Source organism: Diceros bicornis, chromosome 2 (assembly GCF_020826845.1).
Source record: "Diceros bicornis minor isolate mBicDic1 chromosome 2, mDicBic1.mat.cur, whole genome shotgun sequence".
Lineage (NCBI taxonomy): Eukaryota > Metazoa > Chordata > Mammalia > Perissodactyla > Rhinocerotidae > Diceros > Diceros bicornis.
In genome coordinates this window covers 86,430,111-86,450,330 of record NC_080741.1, presented here as the reverse complement: position 1 = coordinate 86,450,330, position 20,220 = coordinate 86,430,111, and the positions used below count along the sequence as shown (strand labels likewise).

General features: G+C 45.3%; 1 protein-coding gene across 2 annotated transcripts in view; it reads left to right on the top strand.

Annotated features, from left to right (window-relative positions):
- Nucleotides 1-20,220, top strand: part of IRAK2 (interleukin 1 receptor associated kinase 2) — an 83,689-nt gene that overhangs the window by 59,090 nt on the left and 4,379 nt on the right. For both annotated transcript variants that reach the window (XM_058565593.1, XM_058565600.1), the window contains 8 exons: nt 458-652; nt 735-799; nt 3,123-3,237; nt 4,809-4,918; nt 6,485-6,680; nt 9,792-9,854; nt 16,552-16,752; nt 19,908-20,199. In XM_058565593.1, coding sequence (XP_058421576.1) covers nt 458-652; nt 735-799; nt 3,123-3,237; nt 4,809-4,918; nt 6,485-6,680; nt 9,792-9,854; nt 16,552-16,752; nt 19,908-20,199 — 1,237 coding nt within the window. The remainder of the gene's footprint in view (nt 1-457; nt 653-734; nt 800-3,122; nt 3,238-4,808; nt 4,919-6,484; nt 6,681-9,791; nt 9,855-16,551; nt 16,753-19,907; nt 20,200-20,220) is intronic.

Genomic DNA, 20,220 nt, shown 5'->3' with positions numbered 1-20,220 from the left:
CTGCTTCCCAGCGTGTACACCACGTATAGGACCAGGGGCACCAGCTTGGCCATTGCCCAGCCGTGTGACCTTACCTCAGCTCTTTGACCCCCTTGGTGCTCACCTTTATAAACTGGTGAAAAAAGGAAACATCAACCATGTGCCAGGAATACTCACATTTTAGTTAATCTTCAAAATCACTCTTTGGAGTACTATTGTTAGCTTCATTTTTGCTGAAGAAGAAATTAAGGCTCAGAGAGGTTAAGTAACTTGTCCTAGCTCACAGAGCAAGTTTGAGGCAGGGCTGGGATTTGAGCTGGCCCTGTTCGTGTCGTTTTTACCGTTCCTCCTCACTGCATAAGATGATCCCCTCCACCCCTCAGCTCTGGTGTTCTAAGATACCCTGAAGTGGTAGGGAAAATAATATTTTCCATATTAATTCCATATTGATCTCTGTCTCTTCTCTCTGAATTCCTAGGATGTCAGCACCTCCATTCCTAAGCAGGAAACTCTTTTGAGCCTGGCGGGAGACAGCCTTTTCTGGAGTGAGGTGGACGTGGTCCAAGCAACTGACAACTTCAACCAAAACCACAAAATCAGCGAGGGGACCTTTGCTGACATCTACAGAGGGCAAAGGCATGGCGAGCCCTTCGTCTTCAAGAAGCTCAGAGAGGTGAGCACTTCTTGGTTTCTAGTAAGGGTGGCGGCTGCAGGAGTGAGGCTAGATTTTCATGTTTCAATGTCTTTTCCCACAGATGGCCTGCTCAGGTCTAGGATCAATCAAAAAATTTTTCCAGGCAGAGGTACAAATCTCTCATAGGTAAGCCTCTCCTTTGGAAAATACGTTGTTTCATAATGATGACGGCTCACCCTTATATAGTGCTGCTTCTGTGGCAGGCATGTTTTAAGCACTCTGTATGTACAAACTCATTTAATCCTCACAAGAATTCTGTAACGTAGCTGCTATTATCACATTATTTTACACATGGGCAATTGAAGCACAGAGAGGTTAAGTGTCTTGTCCAAGATCACACAGCTAGTAAGGGGCAGAGCTGGAATTTGAACCTAGGTTGATCTGGCTCCATATCCATGCTTTTTCTACGTAGCAACTATATTCATAGATTAGAATTATAAGAGAACGTTGGCTCACTTGGCCCAACTCCTTCCTGCCAGGGAGGAAGAAATCTGTTTCTATCCCATTTTTTGAGATGGACAGAGACTTAATGATTCCAACTCCAGGGGCAAATCCATCTTAAAATCATAGTGCTCTAGAGCAGGAGTGGGCAAATGACCCACAGGCTAACTCTGGCCCCGCCTGTGTTTGTACGGCCTGAGAGCTAAGAATGATTTTTACATTTTTAAAGGATTGAAAAAAATAAAAAGACGACGAGTATTTCATGACACATGAAAAGTTCATGAAATTCAAATTTCACTGTCTATAATTAAATTTGATTGGAACACAGCCACGCTCATTTATTTCTGTCTCGTCTATGGCTGCCTTTGTGTGATAGTGCACAGTTGAGTGCAGCAGAGACCATATGGTCCTAGAATATTTACTGTCTAGGTCTTTACAGAGAAATTTTGCTGACCTCTGGTCTTGAGCAATAAGCACCTTCAAAAGTCATCTTCAAACCTGCTCATTTTACAGATGAGGAAACTGAGGCTGGAGAAGTGAAGTGAGCCCTGTCACAGAGCTGGGTGGGGACTGGGAAGGAGAAAGGGAGGACTGTCTGGAGACCCGGGGACTTGTCCTGGCTCTGCCATCATTGACTGATGAGTTCAACCAAGGTGTATGGGGCACCTGTTGTGGGCTGGACATCAGCTGTCATTCAACCTTAGCAAGTCCCTGTCTGAGTTCCTCTGCCAATGAGCAGCCAAGTAATGCATGATAATTGTAGAGTATTTTAAGAAATAAAATTATACATAAGAAAATAGAAATCACCTATTTTTCCATAGCACCTATAATTAACTACTACCGTATTAATATTTTGATTTCCATCCTTTAATCCTTTCTCTATTCATACACGTGTATGAATACACACACATACACACATATACACATACACATACATTTAATGGAAACTGGAAGTCTAATCCCCTTCCACCTTGGCATAGTGCCTTCCTGGAGTCGGCAGTCATTCCTTCATTCACTGATTTGGCAAATGCAAGTTGTCAAGGCCGTTCTTGGCTCTAGGGAGTGCGGGCGTGAGGAGTACACAGTGGGGACAGTGAAGTGTAAGCAACTCTAATGAGCGTGAAAAGTTTGAAGTAGGATGGCCTGAGGGGAGTATGGGAGGGCAGAGGGATCAGGCAGGAGGCCATTACATAGTCCTGGGCAGAATTCATCAGGATCTGACCCAAAGCAGAGGAGTGGGGATTGAAGGGGACATTGGAAAGCTATTTATGACAGTGAATGGTGACTAGTTAGATAAGGGAGGTAAGGAGGTTTCTAGGAGGCTGGATGGATGGTGGTGCCCTTCGCTGAGATAATAACTGTGGGTGGAGGAGTAGGTTTGGGACTTGCTGAGTCTAGGCTGTTCACCTGGAGCATCGGGATGCAATTTGGCATTCAGGTCTGGAGCTTAGGATGGGGCTGGAGGTGAGAGATTTTGGAGTGTTCCTCATGGAGGTGGGAGATACCTGGAGGAGCGGCTTATAAAACAAGATGATGAGCCTAGCCAAGGAGACTCAGGTTTCAGAGAAAGGCAGAGGAGGAGGGTCTTAGTGAAAAAGGCCAAGAAAGAGTGGCCAGAGAGGAAGGAGGAGGGAACAGAAACTTAGAGCCCAGCAGAAGAGGATTTTGGGAAAGCACCCCAGTCCTAGGAGTCAAGCAGACCTGTGGTCTGATCCTGGCTTCACTGCTTGCTAGTTGTGACCTTGGGCAAGTTCCTTGACCTCTAAACTTCTGTTTCTGGAAGATGGGATGGTTAAGGTGTCATATACTGCAGAGCCGTGGGCAGGATAACTGGGAGCCCCTTGACTTCAAGCTCCTTGAAGGCAGGCAGTTTTCATCCTGCTACCCTGGTGCTGGGCCCTCAGGGAGGTTGCGAGGGCAGAAGAGAGGTGGGAGGTGAGGAGATGGAGCAGTCTTTGATTATTCTTTATGTCTGACTCCTCACCCCTGCGCTGATGCCTGTTTTCAGATGCTGCCACCCCAACGTCTTACCTCTGCTGGGCTTCTGCACTGGAGAACAGTTTTACAGCTTGATCTACCCCTACATGGCAAACGGTTCTTTACAGGACAGACTCCAGTGTCAGGTAAGGGGCTGGGTCACGGTCAGAGAACAGGATCAGGCAGCACCCAGTTAGCGAGTCAAAGATCAAGGACTTACAGGAGTCCAGAGGGGAGAGAAGTCATCCAGAGAGGCCCTTCAAGGAGAGAAGTGAGGCTGGGATAGATAAGATCTGGCTAAACATCTTCGGGTAAAAATCTATGAAAAAAAATTATTTGACAGGAGGCGTTTCATTTAAGTCAAGAGCAAGGCAATGGTATCCCATAGCACTAATTTTATTCAACATCATTCTGGCGGTGCCAGCCAATGCAATAGGACAAGAAAAAGAACTGAGAGATACAGAGTATGGAAAAGTAGAGGCAAATTTTTGTTAAAAAATGCTGTTCTAATGTATACCTATTTGCTTATGTATTCATGGAATATCTCTGGAAAGATACAAGAAACTGGTGCCTTGGCTTCCCCTTGGGAGAAGCAGGTAGCTGGGCACAGGACAGGAGGGAACCTTTTCATACACACCCTTTTGTACCTCTTGTATATTATACCATGTGAGTGTAATACCTGTTAAGATTACAATTTTTAAAACAACGCTCTTTCCCGTAAAATCCTCCAACAGATGGAAAAAAGTTCTTCCACAACAGAATTATCGCTTCCCTTGGCAGGGCCCAGGCAAAGCAGTTACTCAGGGTATAATGACGATTGTTGGCTTTGCTGAGCTCTCACTGTGTGTGAGATGCTGTGATAAGGGCTTTACACACATCTCCTTCAGGCCTTGCCACAACCCAAGAGGTTTTGTCTATTTTCCAAAAGAGGAGTCTCTGGCACAGAGAGGCAAAGTGTCTTGCCCAAAGGAACACAGCTGACAAGTGTCAGGGCTACGGTTTAAACTGAGTTCATGTGGTTCCAGATTTCAGAATTTTTGAGAAGAAATCTATTAGTATAGGCCAGTTCTTAGAGGATGTGGGACCTAGGACAGGACTTGAAGAATAAGTGGTGATTTAGCCTGGAGATTCAGCCTTAGAACAACATTGGCAGCATGTGGGGAAGGTGGGGGGCCTTAGCCCACCCAGCAATCCCCATCAGCCCTTGTGAAGTCTCCCCAAATACACTTAAAATCGGCCTAAGGCCCATGTGCTTGGTGTGCCAACACAAGCTCCCTAGCTCCTCTCCCAGCCAGCCCCTCCTGGAGATAAATTCCAGAGCTGCGGTGTAGTAGTCGTGACGAAAATAGCTGCTGCTTAGTGAGCACCCACTGTGTGGCAGGCACTAGGCTGCGGGCACACCATACACTCCTTTGAATCCTTACGGCAACCCTAAAGCATAGGGATTAACGTTTCCATTTTGTATCTGAAGAAACCAAGGCTCAGAGATATTGAGGGTCTTTTCTAAAGTCACACAGCTAGTGTGTGTCTGAGCTGGGATTTACACCTGAATCTGTCTGGTGTCAAAACTGGTGCCCTGCCAGTAAACCATGCTGGCCAAGCCCTGTCGCCGAGGACGTGGAGGGCTGGAGGAGAAACAGGAGCCCAGGACTCTGCCATTGGGACTGTAAAAAGGCACAGGTAGGACTGTTTCACCTCCCCCTTTCCTTTCTCTCAGGGTGGCTCGGACCCCCTCCTCTGGCCCCAGCGCGTCAGCATCTGCTCAGGGCTGCTTCATGCTGTGGAGCACCTGCACGGCCTGGAGATCATCCACAGCAACATCAAGAGGTGAGAGAGGTGGACTGGACCCCGTGGGGGCCCGGGCTGCAGGATGAGACAGCACACCTTCCTGGGTCCCCTCCCTCTCCCTCTGTCTCTCTTCTCTTTGCCTGTCTCTCCCCACCTTGCCTCCCTTGGGTCTCTTCTTTCTTTCTTTGTTATACCCTCAAAAAATCAGTGTTTTGGGGTTGTGTCTCTGCTTGCTGTCAGCATGAACTGCCTGCTTGTCACCACGCTCTTTCTGAGCTGGAGTTTTCCCAGCAAGCTCTCCATGCCCCTGATGGATTTCACTTCCCACACAGCAGCTGGTCTGGACCCGTTCCTTGAGCTTTGGGCCATGTCTGCCAAGCCCCCTGGGATTTTGAGCTCCTTGCTCAGATCTTCTCGGGGACCTGCCCCCTGCTGTGTATCTGTTGGTGAAAGCAGCTCTTGTCAGGGCGGCTCCCTGCAGGTTAGATGTGCACCCCAGCATCTCAGTACATGCTCCCAAGAGCAAGAGATCCCTGTCTGGGGACTGGCAGCATGGAGAGAGATTCTGGAAGATACCAGAAAATCTGGCAAAACTGACCTCGAAACCATAAAACTCACACTTCCCCAAAGTTCTCCCTCTCTTTCCATTTAGGAAGTGGAGCCCTTTCCTCTTTTCTCTCCCCTCATTATTATTTGATTGCGCAAACAGTTGTAATAGTAAGAAAGGAAATGGAAGGGTGAGAGGTCGTCGTGACGCTACTGCCCAGTCTGACTCATCAGCTGGCCTCCACTTTTCTGTTTCTTTTTTCAGCTGGTGCACACACAGAAGTCTTAGCCCCAAGGTAGCATGCTTACCTGGTAACCAACTCATAGTCTCTTTTTTCTCCTTCATTTAAACATGGTAAACATGTCCCCATGTTATATGTCATCATTTTCAGTGACTTCTTAGTCTTCCGTTGAAGGGATTTGCCCTTAATTTACTTAACTGCTCCTTATAGTGGATATGCAGTTGGTGTCTAGTTTTTAAAAAGACTACTTAAGGTTAGTTTGAATATTTTTGCAAATGTAGCTTAGTTTTTTTTTTTTTTCCCCCTTCAGAGTGCTTTCTGAGAGTATTCACTCCCACGGTTTAGATAACTGGGTCCAAGAATATATTAATTGCTCTTCTTCCACATGAGCTGGGCGGGTTCAGTAACAAAGGATGCTGGCATTTAGACTTGAGTGAGCCGGGCCAGAGCTCGGGGATCAGAACAGCTTTGGAAGGGACTGAGCTGACACAACCTATGGGCTTGGCAAGCCGAGGTTGATCAGGGTTGACATCTGTGGGATCAGGATGGGTGCACCTCTTTGCCACACCAAATGCCATTCCTGGGCAGCAGGACTAATCTTAGCTTCATCCTCATTTGCTGGTGGGGGTGGGCTCCTAATACCCTCCCTTCCTCTATCAGGACTGGCTCAGAAACTCCGTGTTGAGGGTCTTCAGTGACCCTGACTTGCAGGGGCTGACACTGCTCAGTGCTAACTTGTTTTCCAGAAGGGTCTCCATGGCAACCTCTTCCTGTCCAGCTCAGAATGAGAGGGTTCTCTCTGCTTTCTTTCCCACAGCTCCAATGTTTTGCTAGACCAAAACTTCACCCCTAAGCTGGCACATCCAATGGCTCACCTGTGTCCTGCCAACGAAAGGTCAAGGTACACTGTGATGAGAACCCACCTTTTCCAGGCCTCAGCTGCATATCTGCCAGAAGATTTCATCAGGGTGGGGCAGCTGACAAAGCGAGTGGACATCTTCAGCTGTGGAATAGTAAGAGCTTCCCAGTCTGCTTGGACGTGGGCCTGCACTCATTTGTCCTTCCCGTGGCTCCTTTTAAGCACAGGATATAATAGAGGCTCATAGATGTGTTCCATCAAAGTATAGTAGGGGTTGGCAGACTGCGGCCCACAGGCTAAAACTGGCCCATGGCCTATTTTATATGGCCTACAACTAAGAATAGTTTTTACATTTATAAAATATTGGACAATAATAATATAAAAAAAAGAATTTGTGACAGAGACTTGGTTTGTGGCCCACAAAGCCTAAAATATTTACTACCTAGCATGTTACAGAAAAATTTTGCCAACCCTTGAGGTAAAGCCACTTATGAGAGTCCAGATTCTAGTAGGCTGCAGATATCATCTCCTGACCTCCCTGGTTCCCATCCAGCCAGCCATCTAATGATCCATCCAGTTGTTTGTCCTTGTTTGTTCATCCATCTGTCCATCCATCTGTCCAATCATCCATCCAACCATTCATCTGATATCCATCCATCCATCCAACAACCTCCCATCCATTCTGTATCCATCTACCCATCCAATGTCCCTCCTTGCTGCCGCCACCATCCCTGTCTATCATTACTGTGTACCAGGCACTTGGAGTATAAATGTAACTAAACACAGTCCTTCCTCCAGGAGCTCGTGGTCTGAGTGTAGCTGTCTCCAGAGTCTATTTCTGTAGAACACCAATTCCTTGAGATCTCTATAGGTTTGATGTGTTGAAAGGGTTTTATGACCAAGTAGGTTTGAGAAATGCTGGGTTAAGCGAAGTCAAGCAGATTTCTTTTTTTTTTTTTTTTTTGGTGAGGAAGATCAGCCCTGAGCTAACATCCATGCCAATCCTCCTCTTTTTGCTGAGGAAGACCAGCCCTGAGCTAACATCTATTGCCAATCTTTCTCTTTTTTTTTTTCCCTTTTTCTCCCCAAAGCCCCAGTAGATAGTTGTATGTTGTAGTTGCACATCCTGCTAGTTGCTGTATGTGGGATGCCGCCTCAGCATGGCTGGACAAGCGGTGTGTTGGTGCACGCCCGGATCCGAACCCGGGCCGCCAGTAGTAGAGCATGTGCACTTAACCGCTAAGCCATGCCAGCCCCAACTGCTAAGCCATGCCGGCCCCAAGCAGATTTCTTTACCGCAAAATTAATCAGAGCCTTTACTATGGTAATGAGCCTTTAAAATTTTACTTTTTTGTGAGGAAGATCAGCCCTGAGCTAACATCCGTGCTAATCCTCCTCTTTTTGCTGAGGAAGACTGGCTCTGAGCTATCATCTATTGCCAATCCTCCTCCTTTTTTCCCCAAAGCCCCAGTAGATAGTTGTATGTCATAGTTGGACATCCTTCTAGTTGCTGTATGTGGGACGCGGCCTCAGCATGGCCGGAGAAGCGGTGTGTCCGTGCGCGCCCAGGATCCGAACCTGGGCCACCAGTAGCGGAGCGCGCGCACTTAACCGCTAAGCCACGGGGCCGGCCCCGGTAATGAGCCTTTAATCTGGTAATTGTGAATTCACCACAGCCGGGCAAAGGGGATGCAGCGTTACCCAAATTAATTTGACTATGGAACCTGGTTTTCTCAGTATCATTCAGCATCAGTGTCCCATGGAACCCAGTCTGGGAAATGCTGGCTGAGAAAAGTGACAGTCTCTGGTTGACCTCTGCCAAGAGCAAACAGCTGCATCTTGGACCTTGCTTTCTCTCTTCCTCTCCAGCCTCGAACTCTGCACTTCCTCTCTCTGACCACAGTCTCCTGTTTGGCTACCTCTCCCAGTAGTGCCCTCGCCCTGAGCCATCTTCTGCCCTCAGCCCAACCTCCACATGCCAGATTCTGCTTCCCCTGTCTCCCAGCCCATCGATTCCTCTGGTTTCCCTGCCCCCATCAGCCCCACTGTGAGTGGCTCAGTGATGCTCAGCAGCCCAGGCTCCTGCTCCTTTAAGAACCCGTGGGACTGAGCCCTGAGGCTGGCAGGTGTTGCAGTGTAGAGCTTAAGAGCATGGGTTAGAGTCCCAGCTCAGTTACTTTCAGCTCTGTGACCCGGGGTACATCACCTGAAACTCTGGGCCTCAGTTTCGTCCTCTGTAAAATGGGGGTAATGATACATATGGAGATTAATGAGATGTCTATAAACTCTTTAGCATAGTACCCTGCACATATCCAGATGATGATGATTATTGTGGTTATTTCTGTCTTCACACCCTCACTCCTGATTTCTGTTTACTCTTGACTTTGTAACTCAGCTCTTGATGTAACAGTTGACTTCCTTATTCATTCATTCATTCATTGAGTGCCCACTGGCTCCCTTCACTCTTTTTCTCAGCCCTGCCGCTGACTGACAGTATGATTCTGAATGTCAGTTCCTCCTGTGGGGAATACGGTGTTTCTCGGTGAGCACGACATGACCCCTGTAAAAGGCCCACCACAGAGCCTGCCACGTGGAAGGGGCAGAGGAAATGTTTGTTTGTTCATTTCCCCTGGTTCTTCGCTCCCTTCCTGGCAAGAGCTGGTCCTAGAGTCCCCTTTGAGTTGCTCCCGTCCTCTTGCTGCAGGGGCCCTCTGCTGCCCCCTCCTGGCCACTGCCAGTCCGTCATTAACCTGCAAGCCCTTCCTCTTGGGGTGGAGGATTTCTTGGCAGTAAATATGACCCTATTCTGACTTGCTTCGAGACAGGTTGTGGAAGACAGATTTGACACTAAGGCTAGGGTACTCCTTTATATTCACCATTTACCAGTGAAGGATACAGGCTCAGATTTTAGTTACTTGCCCAAAGATCACATATATGTGTGTGTGTGTGCATATATAGAGAGAGAGAGGTGTGTGTGTATACATATATGTGTGGTGAGACACACACGTTTGTTTCTATCCTCCCTGCTTTCCTATCAATTAATTCACACCTTCTACTAGCAGTGGGGTGGTGTGTTCAGTTGGAAGAGGTGTTTAGTGATATTCCCACAGTCCAGATTTTGGACAATTGTCCGTGCTGGCAAATGGCAGAGCCGGGCCTGGAGCTTAGACTTTGTTACTGAGAAGAAGCTTCTCTCTTGGCCAGAATCCCCTGCCTGACCTTGTACATGCATGTCTGAACCGTGCTAACTCCGTGCTCTCTCCAGGTGTTGGCTGAGGTCCTCACTGGCATCCCCGCGATGGATAACGACCGAAGCCCGGTTTACCTGGTAAGGGGACAAGTCACTCCTGGGTCACAGCTGCGGGGGGTGGGGGTCGGGAGGGCAGGGACCACCACTGTACCTATTTGACAGTTGCTAATGAGGCCTCCGCCTAGGGTTTGATTTACATCTGTGCCAGGTAGCTTCCACCTCCCCTCCTCACTAACCAGCCAACAATTAGTTTTCCATGGTAATAGAATTTAGAATGTTTAGGGGAAACCCATTTCTTCTCTCTGCATATCTTCATGTCGTCAAATTGGTAAAAGTTAATGTCAGCCCTTTTAAGCAGGTTTCTATAATAAAAACAGTAATTTCCATGTAGTAGGTTCAAAGAACTATCATTCATATATATATGTATTTATAGTGTCACTTCAAAAATATGACAACACAGCCCGACTCTGTGTTCGGCACTTTATGTATGTTATCTTTCTAAAACATCTCCAAATTGCCATGAGATTGATAGGGTCATTATGTCCATCTGCAGATGAGGGAACCTGGCTCTGAGGTTTGCCTGAGATCTCAGCTTTACTAAGTGTCAGAGCTAGAAATTCTGAGTCAGGTCTGCCAGACTGCCGATCCTGAGTTCTTAACTCTAACACTCCTTCCTGAGTGTTTCTCGTGACAGTCCAAACATGTGAATTCAGGGTTATTATCATCCCCATTTTACAGATGAGAAAACTAAGGCCAAAGTGAAGAGACTTGTTTCATGCCCCGCAGTGAGGTCAATGGTGGGCCTGGGATTTGAACTCGTGTCTTCCAAATCCTGTGCAAGCTCAGTCCTTTTCATCAGTTTGAGAGGGGGTACCTTTTCTGACTTGAAGTTGAGGCCATGGGAGCAGCTGGTTTTTTTGTGACAGGGCCCCAAAAGCATCCCCTGTGCCCTGGGGTGGGGAACTAAAGGCCTCCACTGTACAGAGAAAGTCACAACTTGTCCCTTTGCTGAACTCCCTGAGCTCTGCCACTTTTGAGTACTGGGCCCCAGATACTGCTCAGAGGTTGGTTTGGGCAGCTCGGATGTGGTTTGGGGCAGTTGCACATATTCTGACAGTTTTATCAAGATGCAGTCCTCAGCAGTCCACTGGGGCTCCCTGGGTAAATGTCACAGGAGAAGGAGCCTTTTGAGATACTTGTGTGAAATTTTCTAGTTTTTTTTGTTAATGGTTTCTGAAATTGTGGAAGATATGGTTTTTTAAAAATCTAGTTTTTTTCTCTTCTTCTAGACCCAAATATGATCTCTCACCATCTTCTGTTTAAATTAAAATTATGCATGTAATTAAGATTCAAGTCCAAGATGGAAGCTTCTGGTACCTCAGGGTGGGAGGAGGCAGGCCTCTCATCCATGCTTGGGGCAGTGTTCATGGCTGCAGTGTTTTTGGAGGTCATTGGTGGTTTCCACCAAAATTTAAAATGTGTGTAGCGTCTGATGCAGCAATTCCATTTGTATGCTAGGGAAACACGCACACAAGTGAGGAAGGAGAGATGGACAACGATGTGCGTGGTAACGTTATTCGTGATAGTGCAGTGCTGTAAACAAGTGAAATATCTGTCAACGGGGAGGTGGTTAAAGAAATATGACATAATCATACACACCGTGGAATACCATGAAGTTATTTATAAATAACTATGAATATAAGTTTATGAGTATTTATAAATAATGAGGATGAAGTGTATACTATGATAAGTCTTGACATACATGTATACCTGTGAAATTGTCACCAAATCAAGATAATGAACATGCCTGCTGCCCCAGAAGTACCTCTTCTCCTTTGTAATCCCACCCTCACACCCCTCCCTGCCCCTGCCACCCCCATAGCCATTGGTCAGCTTTCCAGCGCTGTACAAAAGTTTCTGTTTTCTGGAGTTGCATGTAAATGAAGCCATAGAGAGTGTGCTCTCTTGCTGTCTGGCTTTTTCCACCCAGCGTAGCTATTCTGAGATACAGCCATGGTCTGTGTGTGTTGGTGGTTCATTTCTTTTGTCACTGAGTAGTGTCCATTGCATGGGTATGCCACCGTTTGTCCATTCACCAAATTGATGGACATCTGGGGAGTTTCCAGCTTTTGACCCTTACAAATAAAGCTACTAGGTACCTTTCCTAGTGTGTGGGTCTCCGTGGGGTCATAGGTGTCATTCACACTTTTGAGGTGTACAAAATGGTGTGAGTTTTGGCAAATGTAAACAGTCATGTAACCACCACTGCAATCAAGATATGGAATATTTCCATCATTCCAGAAAATTCTGTCAGGCCCCTTTATAGTCAATCCCGTCACTCCACTTCCAGCCCCTGGCAACCACTGATCCAATGTCTGTCCATATAGTTCCGTCTTTGCTGGAGTGTCGTATAAATGGCATCATAGAGCGTGTCCCTGCTTGTTTCGGGCTTCTTTTACTTACCGAGGTGCCTTTGAGATTCATCCATGTTGTTGCACGTGGGAGTGGTTCATTGCTTTCGTGGTTGAGGAGTGTTCCATTGTATGGATGTCTGACCATTTGCTTATCCATTCACCAGACATTTGTGTTGTTTCCAGGTTTTGGCCATTCTGAGTAAAGCTGACATAGACGTTCTTATAAAAAAAAATGAGAAAGACATATATTTTGACAGGGAAGTATCTCCAAGTGAGAAAGGAAGTTCAGAACAGTGTATAGTATAATCCCATCTTTGGTGATAAATAGATGAATGAATAAAAAAATTGTATCTTATATTTTCCTGTTTGGGGATAGGAAATCAGGGCTAATAATAGTACCCACCTGATAGGGTTTAGTGAGAGTTAATAATATGTGAAGTTCCTAAAATAGTGACTAGAACATAATAAGCACTATATGTGGTAGCTATTATTATTATTATTTCTGTTATTTTAATATCTCTTAGGAGTCTGCTTGCTATTATTATAATTATTATATGCAACTAAAATGACTGTAGCTGTCAACTTTTGTAGCAGAAAGTCTAGAATAATATAATCCAAACTATTAGCAGGGGTTATCTTTGGAGAGTTCAAATGAGGGGAAAGGTTAACTTTTGCCATAGAATTTAAACCACTTCTATTTTAATTTTTTTTATTATCTCTAATTCTTTCCTTTTTCAATTCTTTTTAATTGTGAAATTTTTGTTGTACATTATTGTTTATCAGTCACCATATAAGTGCATCCCTCCACCCCTTGTGCCCACCCCCCACCCCCTAGCCCCTGGTAACCACCAAACAGTTCTATCTGTCTGTGTTTAAACCACTTCTATTTTAATTTTTAACAAAAAATTTTTGTAATAATAATTTCTGTTTAACATTTTAAATTCAAGTAATCCACATGCTTGGCTTAGAAAACCTAGCAGCCCAGGGCAGCGGCTCCATACCCCTCTCCTCACCGTCCCCGTCCTGCTCTCAGGAATGGCCACTTCTCAAAAGCCCTTTTTGTTATGGACAATTTCAAACATACACAGAAGTAAAGAGAAGAATATAAGGAATTGCTGTTTATCCATCCCATCAATTACCAACATCATGCTTTTCTTATTTCTTTTGCATCCAAAAAACTTTTTTTTGTGTTTGTATTCTAAAGCACATCCCAGATATTATATTATTTCACCCATAAAATATAGTTTTCTTAATTCCTTAATATCATTTAATACCCATTCCATAGATTCCCCAAATTGTCTCAAAAATTGCTTTTTAGAGTTGTTTTATTTGAAACTGATCCAAACAAGGTCCACGTGTTGCCTTTGGTTTTGTTTCTCAAGATTCGTTTATCCTTAGCTGTACCCCTCTCCCCTTTTTCTTTCTGTGTGTTGCATTTTTGTGTCAAGTGTGTCATCTGTCCTATAGACTCCTTCAGGTTCTGGCTGCTGCTGATTGCGTCCCTGTGGTACCCTTGTCTCTCTGGGCCTCGAGTCTCCTGTACGCGGGTAGTTAGCTCCTGCGACTGGATTAGATTCGTGGTCAGGGCTGCTCCTGCATGGCGCCGTGTCCCCATCGCGCCGCCGTGTGAGGCGCATAGCCGTCCTTTCGGCTCGAAGGGGTACCAGAGGACTCGGGTGGAGTGGCTGATTCCCTTCCTCACTGAGTTTCCCGGCAGCCCGCCACCCAGTGTGGTCAGCATCTCTAGACGCCGGGTTCTGGATGAGACCGGTGGCTTCCTTGAGGGTAGTCAGATGGTGAGCTGCTGCTGCTGCCGTTCTGTCAGGGCAATCACTTTGAACAGCTTCTAAATCTGTTTCAGATGGTGGTGGCCTCCATATCTGCAAATAATATGCTTCTACTGTTATTTATTCATTTATCAACTTTAAACACCATTACACTTTTTAAAAAGATAAACGTTCAAAAGGCAGAACTCCCATGAGAGAATTGTGCAAAAGGGTATTCAAAAATGCAGTCCTTGCCTGCAAGAGGCTTTTAGTCTCCAGGTATTGAATTCCTGATGGTGTCAGGCATTTAGGTATTATTGGATCCTCAGGCAACCCATTTTCTGGATGAGGAAACTGAGGCAGATGGGGGCTGTTTTGTTTTGTTTTTGAAGTAAATATCACAACCCATGTCTGATAATCTCTGATAATCATTTTTTCTGAATTGTAAATGTATTTGTATGAAAAGCTGTATAAAGCAATAAAAATTAACTTAGTTTTACATTTAATGTATCACTTCTATTAAAAATAATAAAATTACATAAAAAAGAAAAGATGAAACAGCCAAAAAATAAGTTAGTATGTACGATTTATGCAACATTATGAGGCACTTACTGTGTGCCTCTGTTCTTGGTGCTGGGGATACAGAGTGAACAAGGTAAAGTTTCTCCCCTCATGGGCTTTCATTCTAGTGGGGGGAACAAATGATAGTCAAGCAAGTGAAAATATGTACTATTCCAGGCCAGTGGTATGTGCTATGAAGAAATGTGAAGTAAGCTTAGGGGATAGGGTGAAGGAGTAGGGGGAGGACTATTTTAGGTCAGAGAAGGCTTCCCAGAGAAGGTGACATCTGAGCAGAGACCCAAATGAGGTGAGGGACCAGGACATGGTAAAACTTGAGGGAGCTGCATTCTACGTAGAGGGAACAGCAAGTGCAAAGGCCCTGAGGCAGGACATGCTTAGAGGCTTCCAAAAACAGAAAGAAGCCCGAGTGGCTGAGTACAGTGAGTGGAGGGAGAGTGGGAGGAGAGGAGATATGGGATAGGTTGGCAGGTGCCAGGGTGTCACAAAATCTGGGGTTTCCAAAGGCTGTAGTTAACAGATGGGAAATATTATAGGACTTTAGGAACTCTTAACGTTGAAAACAAACACATACAAAAAACTTTTAACTTTTATTTTTCTAATTATAAAAGCAAAATGGGCTTGTAGAACATTTGGTAAATATAGGAAAGTTTAAAAAAAATAGAAATCATTCTTGGAGATAACCACTGTAAATATTTTGCCACCTGCCCTCTGGTCTTATGTTATATATGTATATATACATGTAGGTTATATTATTTATATATTTATATTTTATATTTATAGCATGGATATTCATCAATTTTTGCATTTTATGTAGTATGAAATATTATACAGTATATATAATGCATATAGCATATAGTGTATAACATATAAAGTACATCGAAATATTTGTACATAAATATTTTATATATACATGAGTGACTATATAAAATACTGTATATTCTATGAAATATAATTACAAATATATACATATATAACATATTTAAAGTTTACAATATATGTATGTAAATATATATATATAAATAGAATATACATGGAAAATTTATATATAAATGTTATATTATTTATACAAATAAATATAATATAGATATAAAAACAAATATAAATGTTTCATATGTTAATATAATAGATTATTGCATTATATATTATATCAATATTATACATAATTATATTATATATTAATTTTCTTATAATATATTTAATACATTTAATCAATATAAGTATTTAATATATTTGTAACATTTATATATTTGCAAATACGTAAATATATACATATGAAATATATTATGTAACATAATTTATACTATATAAATGTTTTTATATTTATATAGAAATATTTATTATTATTTATATAGAATATCTTCTGTTATCTGTATAGTTCAGATTCCTGCTCTCTATATAGTACAAAATGTTATAAAACATATAATATGTAAATAGAAAATTTATAAAATATATAAATGTATATAATATTATTTATATAGTAGATCTCCTGTTAAATATACATGGGTCAGAATCCTACATCCTAACATGTTTGTTTTATATCACAAGAGATTGTCCCTGTAATTGTAAGATTACATTATTAATCTAAGTAAAGTGCTCACATGTAGTAAGTACTATATAAATGATAGCTATTATTACTATTATTATCACTAATAGACTGTTGAATGTTTATTCTGTGTCAAGTATCACACTTGATGCTTTGGATGCATTATATCATTTGATCTTTGTGTTGGTCCTATTGTCCCATTTTCCTGATGAGCTGAGGCCTAGAAAGATTAAGCCTCTGCGTCTGTGGTATGAGCTACTGTGGAATGTTCTGTGTGTACAGGGAATCTAGCAGTTCCCCAGTTTTTGACTCGTTTACTTGTTTGGGATCCTTGCATTTATTTTTTAAAATCCTCTTGGTTTGCTGAGAAGTTTTGCAACTCCCGCAGTCTCGGCGGTGGGTGGGGCACACGTGGTTGGATCTCACACCCCTCAGCCCACACGAGGGTGTTTCCACTCTTCTTCCCACAGAAGGATTTACTCCTCAGTGAAATTCCAAGCAGCAGCACCTCGCTCTGCTCCAGGAAGACGGGCGTGGAGAAAGCGATGGCCAAGGAGCTCTGCCAGACGTACCTGGAGAGGAGAGCAGGGCGGCTGCCGCAGGACTGCGCCGAGGCGCTGGCCACGGCCGCCTGCCTCTGCCTGCGGAGGCGGACCGCCAGCCTGGCGGAGGTGAGCCCGACTCGGCCTTCCCCCGCGACGGGCCCTGTCCCGGGTCAGCTGGGCCTCCCTTCCCGGGGGGCAGGGCGTGGGTCTGCGCTCCCCGAGACCAGGTCACTGCTTGAGGTGGCTCCCTCTGCCAGACATGATGTCATAAACCAGGGCTGTATTGGGCTGCAAGTAGCAGAACCTACTGGAGCTCACATCCGCGTACAGGGAAGTGTGCGGATGAGGGTGTCGCAGGAGCCTGAGGGCCCAGGACCACACCCTCGGCTGTGAACAGAGCTCGGCTTTCTCTGCCTCGCTGTGTTCCTCCTCTTGTCTCTGTAGGCCCCCTTTCTCTTTTCCTCAGTCCTCTTGGTTAGGGGATGTGGCCATATTCATTTATATGTCATAGTCCTAGCCCCACTGAGAGACGGGGTCTCCCAGGCCCAATTCCAACCTCTCAGTGAGAGAACCTGATTGGCCTAGCTAGGATCAGGTGCACCTGTTGGCCAGTGTTGGTGCGGGGGGGGGGGGGGGGGGGGCCTGGTATGTAAACCTAGTGGTCAGGGGCTCAACCTCTGGAAGGTGGAAGGGCCGGGTCCCATGGGCTAGGCAGACCCCCGGGAAATCAGCCGTCAGAGGGGATAAAACATTTTCCTATGGACAGGATGTGTAGAGGTGGTTTCCATGGTAACAGGTACTAGGTCTTTGTAAGGAGAAAATAGCTGCCTGAGAGGGCCCTTAGAAATCACTTAGCTGAGGGATTTTCAAGTGCTCCTGGAGAGTACCTCAGGAGTTGCCGTTGGCAGTTAGAGGGCTGTGGGGAGCTGCAGGCCCTACCCATGACTGCAACCAGACACCCACTTTCACTTCTCATGATTATATTGGGTTCTCAGTATTTTATTTGAGGAAAGGGTTAGGTAGCTGAAAAAAATCTTTGAACATCACTGCTGTAGCCCAAGCCTCCCATTTTATAGATGGGGAAGTAAAGGGCCAGAGAGGAGAAGATGAGGCCACAGACTGAGTTTCTGTCAGAGCTCTCCGGACTCCTGGTTCAGCCCCTTGTACTGTGATGTGGCAGGAGCTAGAGACTCTGGTCATTGTTCTAAGCCTGGGCTGTTCTCCAAGTACCGGAGTGCCACGGCGTTCAGCCGTGCATTCAGCAGCTGTGTGCTGGGCCCGGCGGATGTATCAGTGAACAGCGCAGGTCCAGTTCCGCTTTCCTGGAGCTCAGAGGCATTGCACAGTAATCGTCTATGTGGTGAGCGTGGGGAAAGTGTATGACGGGGGCCCCACCCAGGAGGACTTCCCCGAGGAAGTGATGTGTAAGCTGAGGAAGAGCAATCCAAGCAGAAGGAACAGCTCGTGCAAATGGCCTGAGTTGAGTGAGAGCCTGGCAGGGTCAAGGGCCTGGAAAAGGTCAAAGTGGCAAGAACACAAAGTACGTGGGGCAACGTGGCTGGTGATGAGGCTGCTGAGGGAGGAGCCCAATAATAGAGGGCTTTGCAGGCACAGTCAGGATTTTGAGGAAGTCACTAGGGGTTTTAGGCAGGGGCAGAACATAATCATATTTATGTTATAAAAAGATCTCTCTCTCGCAACCACTTATTCCTTCATTCAGGCTTTCATCCCTTCATTATTTCATTCATTTGTTCAGCGTATCAGTTCAAGTACACTCAAAGAAGGTACTAAAATGAGGAGATTCCAAAATACAGTGGTTTAAAAAAGATAGAAGTTTATTCTCTTTAGCTTAACAGTTTGAACATAGACAGTCCAGAGCTAATGTGGCCTCGGCGCTGGGTTCCTTCTATATTGTTGCTCTCCTATCCTTACCATGTGGCTTCCATTTCAGAGTCCAATATGGCTGCTCTAGCTCAGGCCATCACATCTGCATTCCAGCCACGGAAAGGTGGTTAAAAGGAAGAGGGGAACACACCCCCTTCCTTTTAAAGTTGTGACACATCACTTTTTCTCACACCCCATAGGCCAAAACCTAGTTACATGGCTGTACCTAGCTATAAGGGAATGTAGTTTTTAGCTTGGCAAATATTTACTGGGCATATACTATGAAGATTTATCTCAAGAGGTGACATTTGAACTGGACGTTGAAGGATGTGGAGGCATTTGCTATGTAGGATAAAGGGGATAGGGCCCTTTAGGTATACAAAGAGGAATGAGAAATAGTCCTTGCCCCCAGTATTTCACAACTAAGCTAGGAAGATGAGAGATCAACTGGGTCATGGACTTGAAGACAAGCAGGCCTGGGTTCAGTGGTCAGCTCTGCCTCTCACTGGCTGGGTGGCCTTCAGCAGGGAATTTAACCTCTCTGGTCTTTTAATTTTTTATCTATACTCATGGTGCAACACATGTCAAATGTGCTTTGTAAATTGCAAGGCACTGAGCAAATGAGATTTGTTATTGTTATTAAGGGAGTGTGTGTGTAAAGAAGAAACATTCCTTCCCTGCCTGTCTCTAATTTTCTTAATCTCCCTAATCAGAAAAGCCCCAAGGGCAATATCTATATTACTTAGGGCATTTCTAGTTGAAAGTGATAGAAACTCAACTCAAACTCTTAGACACACACACACAAAGAAAGAGGGGTGAGGGGAGGGAGGGAGGGAAAATATGAATGAGTGAATGAATGAATGAACCAAACAGTAGACAGGACCTGCATTGCTAGGGTAGCTAGATCCAGGGTCTCAACCAGCAGAGGTACAACTGTGTCTCTGTGCCTGAGGCTCTGTCTCCATCTCTTGCCTCTGCTTTACTCTGCATGGGGGCTTCATTGACTCCTACTATAAATGGGTTTTCTTTGTGTGGTGGGGAGTCTGGCTCTGCTGCTAGAAAGGAAAGGGGAGTCTTTCCTCAGTAAACTTTAGATGGAAAAAAAATCCCAGAGAAGGATTCTGATGGGCCTGCTTGGGTCATGTGCCCAAACCTGGACCAATCATTAAGGTCAGAGGAATGGTATACTCTGGTCCATCTCTGTCATGTACTCTCATCTGTGGCTGGGTTGGATGGGGGCAAGTTCAGCTCTTTTCGAAGAAAGGAAGCTGTTCTTCTGGACAGAGCAACAAACATTTGGTTTTCCAGTGTCTCTCTCCCCCGAGACCTGGGAGGCCTGTTAGATGCTTGATTTCAGAAAGAGTTCTTGGTGAGTGCTTGTCTGTCTCCTCCCTAAGGTGTGTGGCTCTGTGGCCGCCGTGGAGGAGCAGCTCAGAGGTCAGGAGACCTCGGTCCCTTGGAGTGGGCTTTCTGAGGGCACAGGCTCTTCCTCCAACACCCCAGAAGAAACGGATGACGTGGACAATTCCAGCCTTGATGCCGCCTCCTCCATGGGGGTGGCACCCTGGACTGGGGCTGCTGCCTTGCCTCCCCCGACAGAGGATGGAGAAGGCAGGCCTCCAGCTGGTGTGGAAATAGAGGCTAACTCCTCCTCTGAGGCCTGTGCCAGCCCGGAGCCTCCCGGGGATGGTAAGTGTGCAGAGGTTTGAG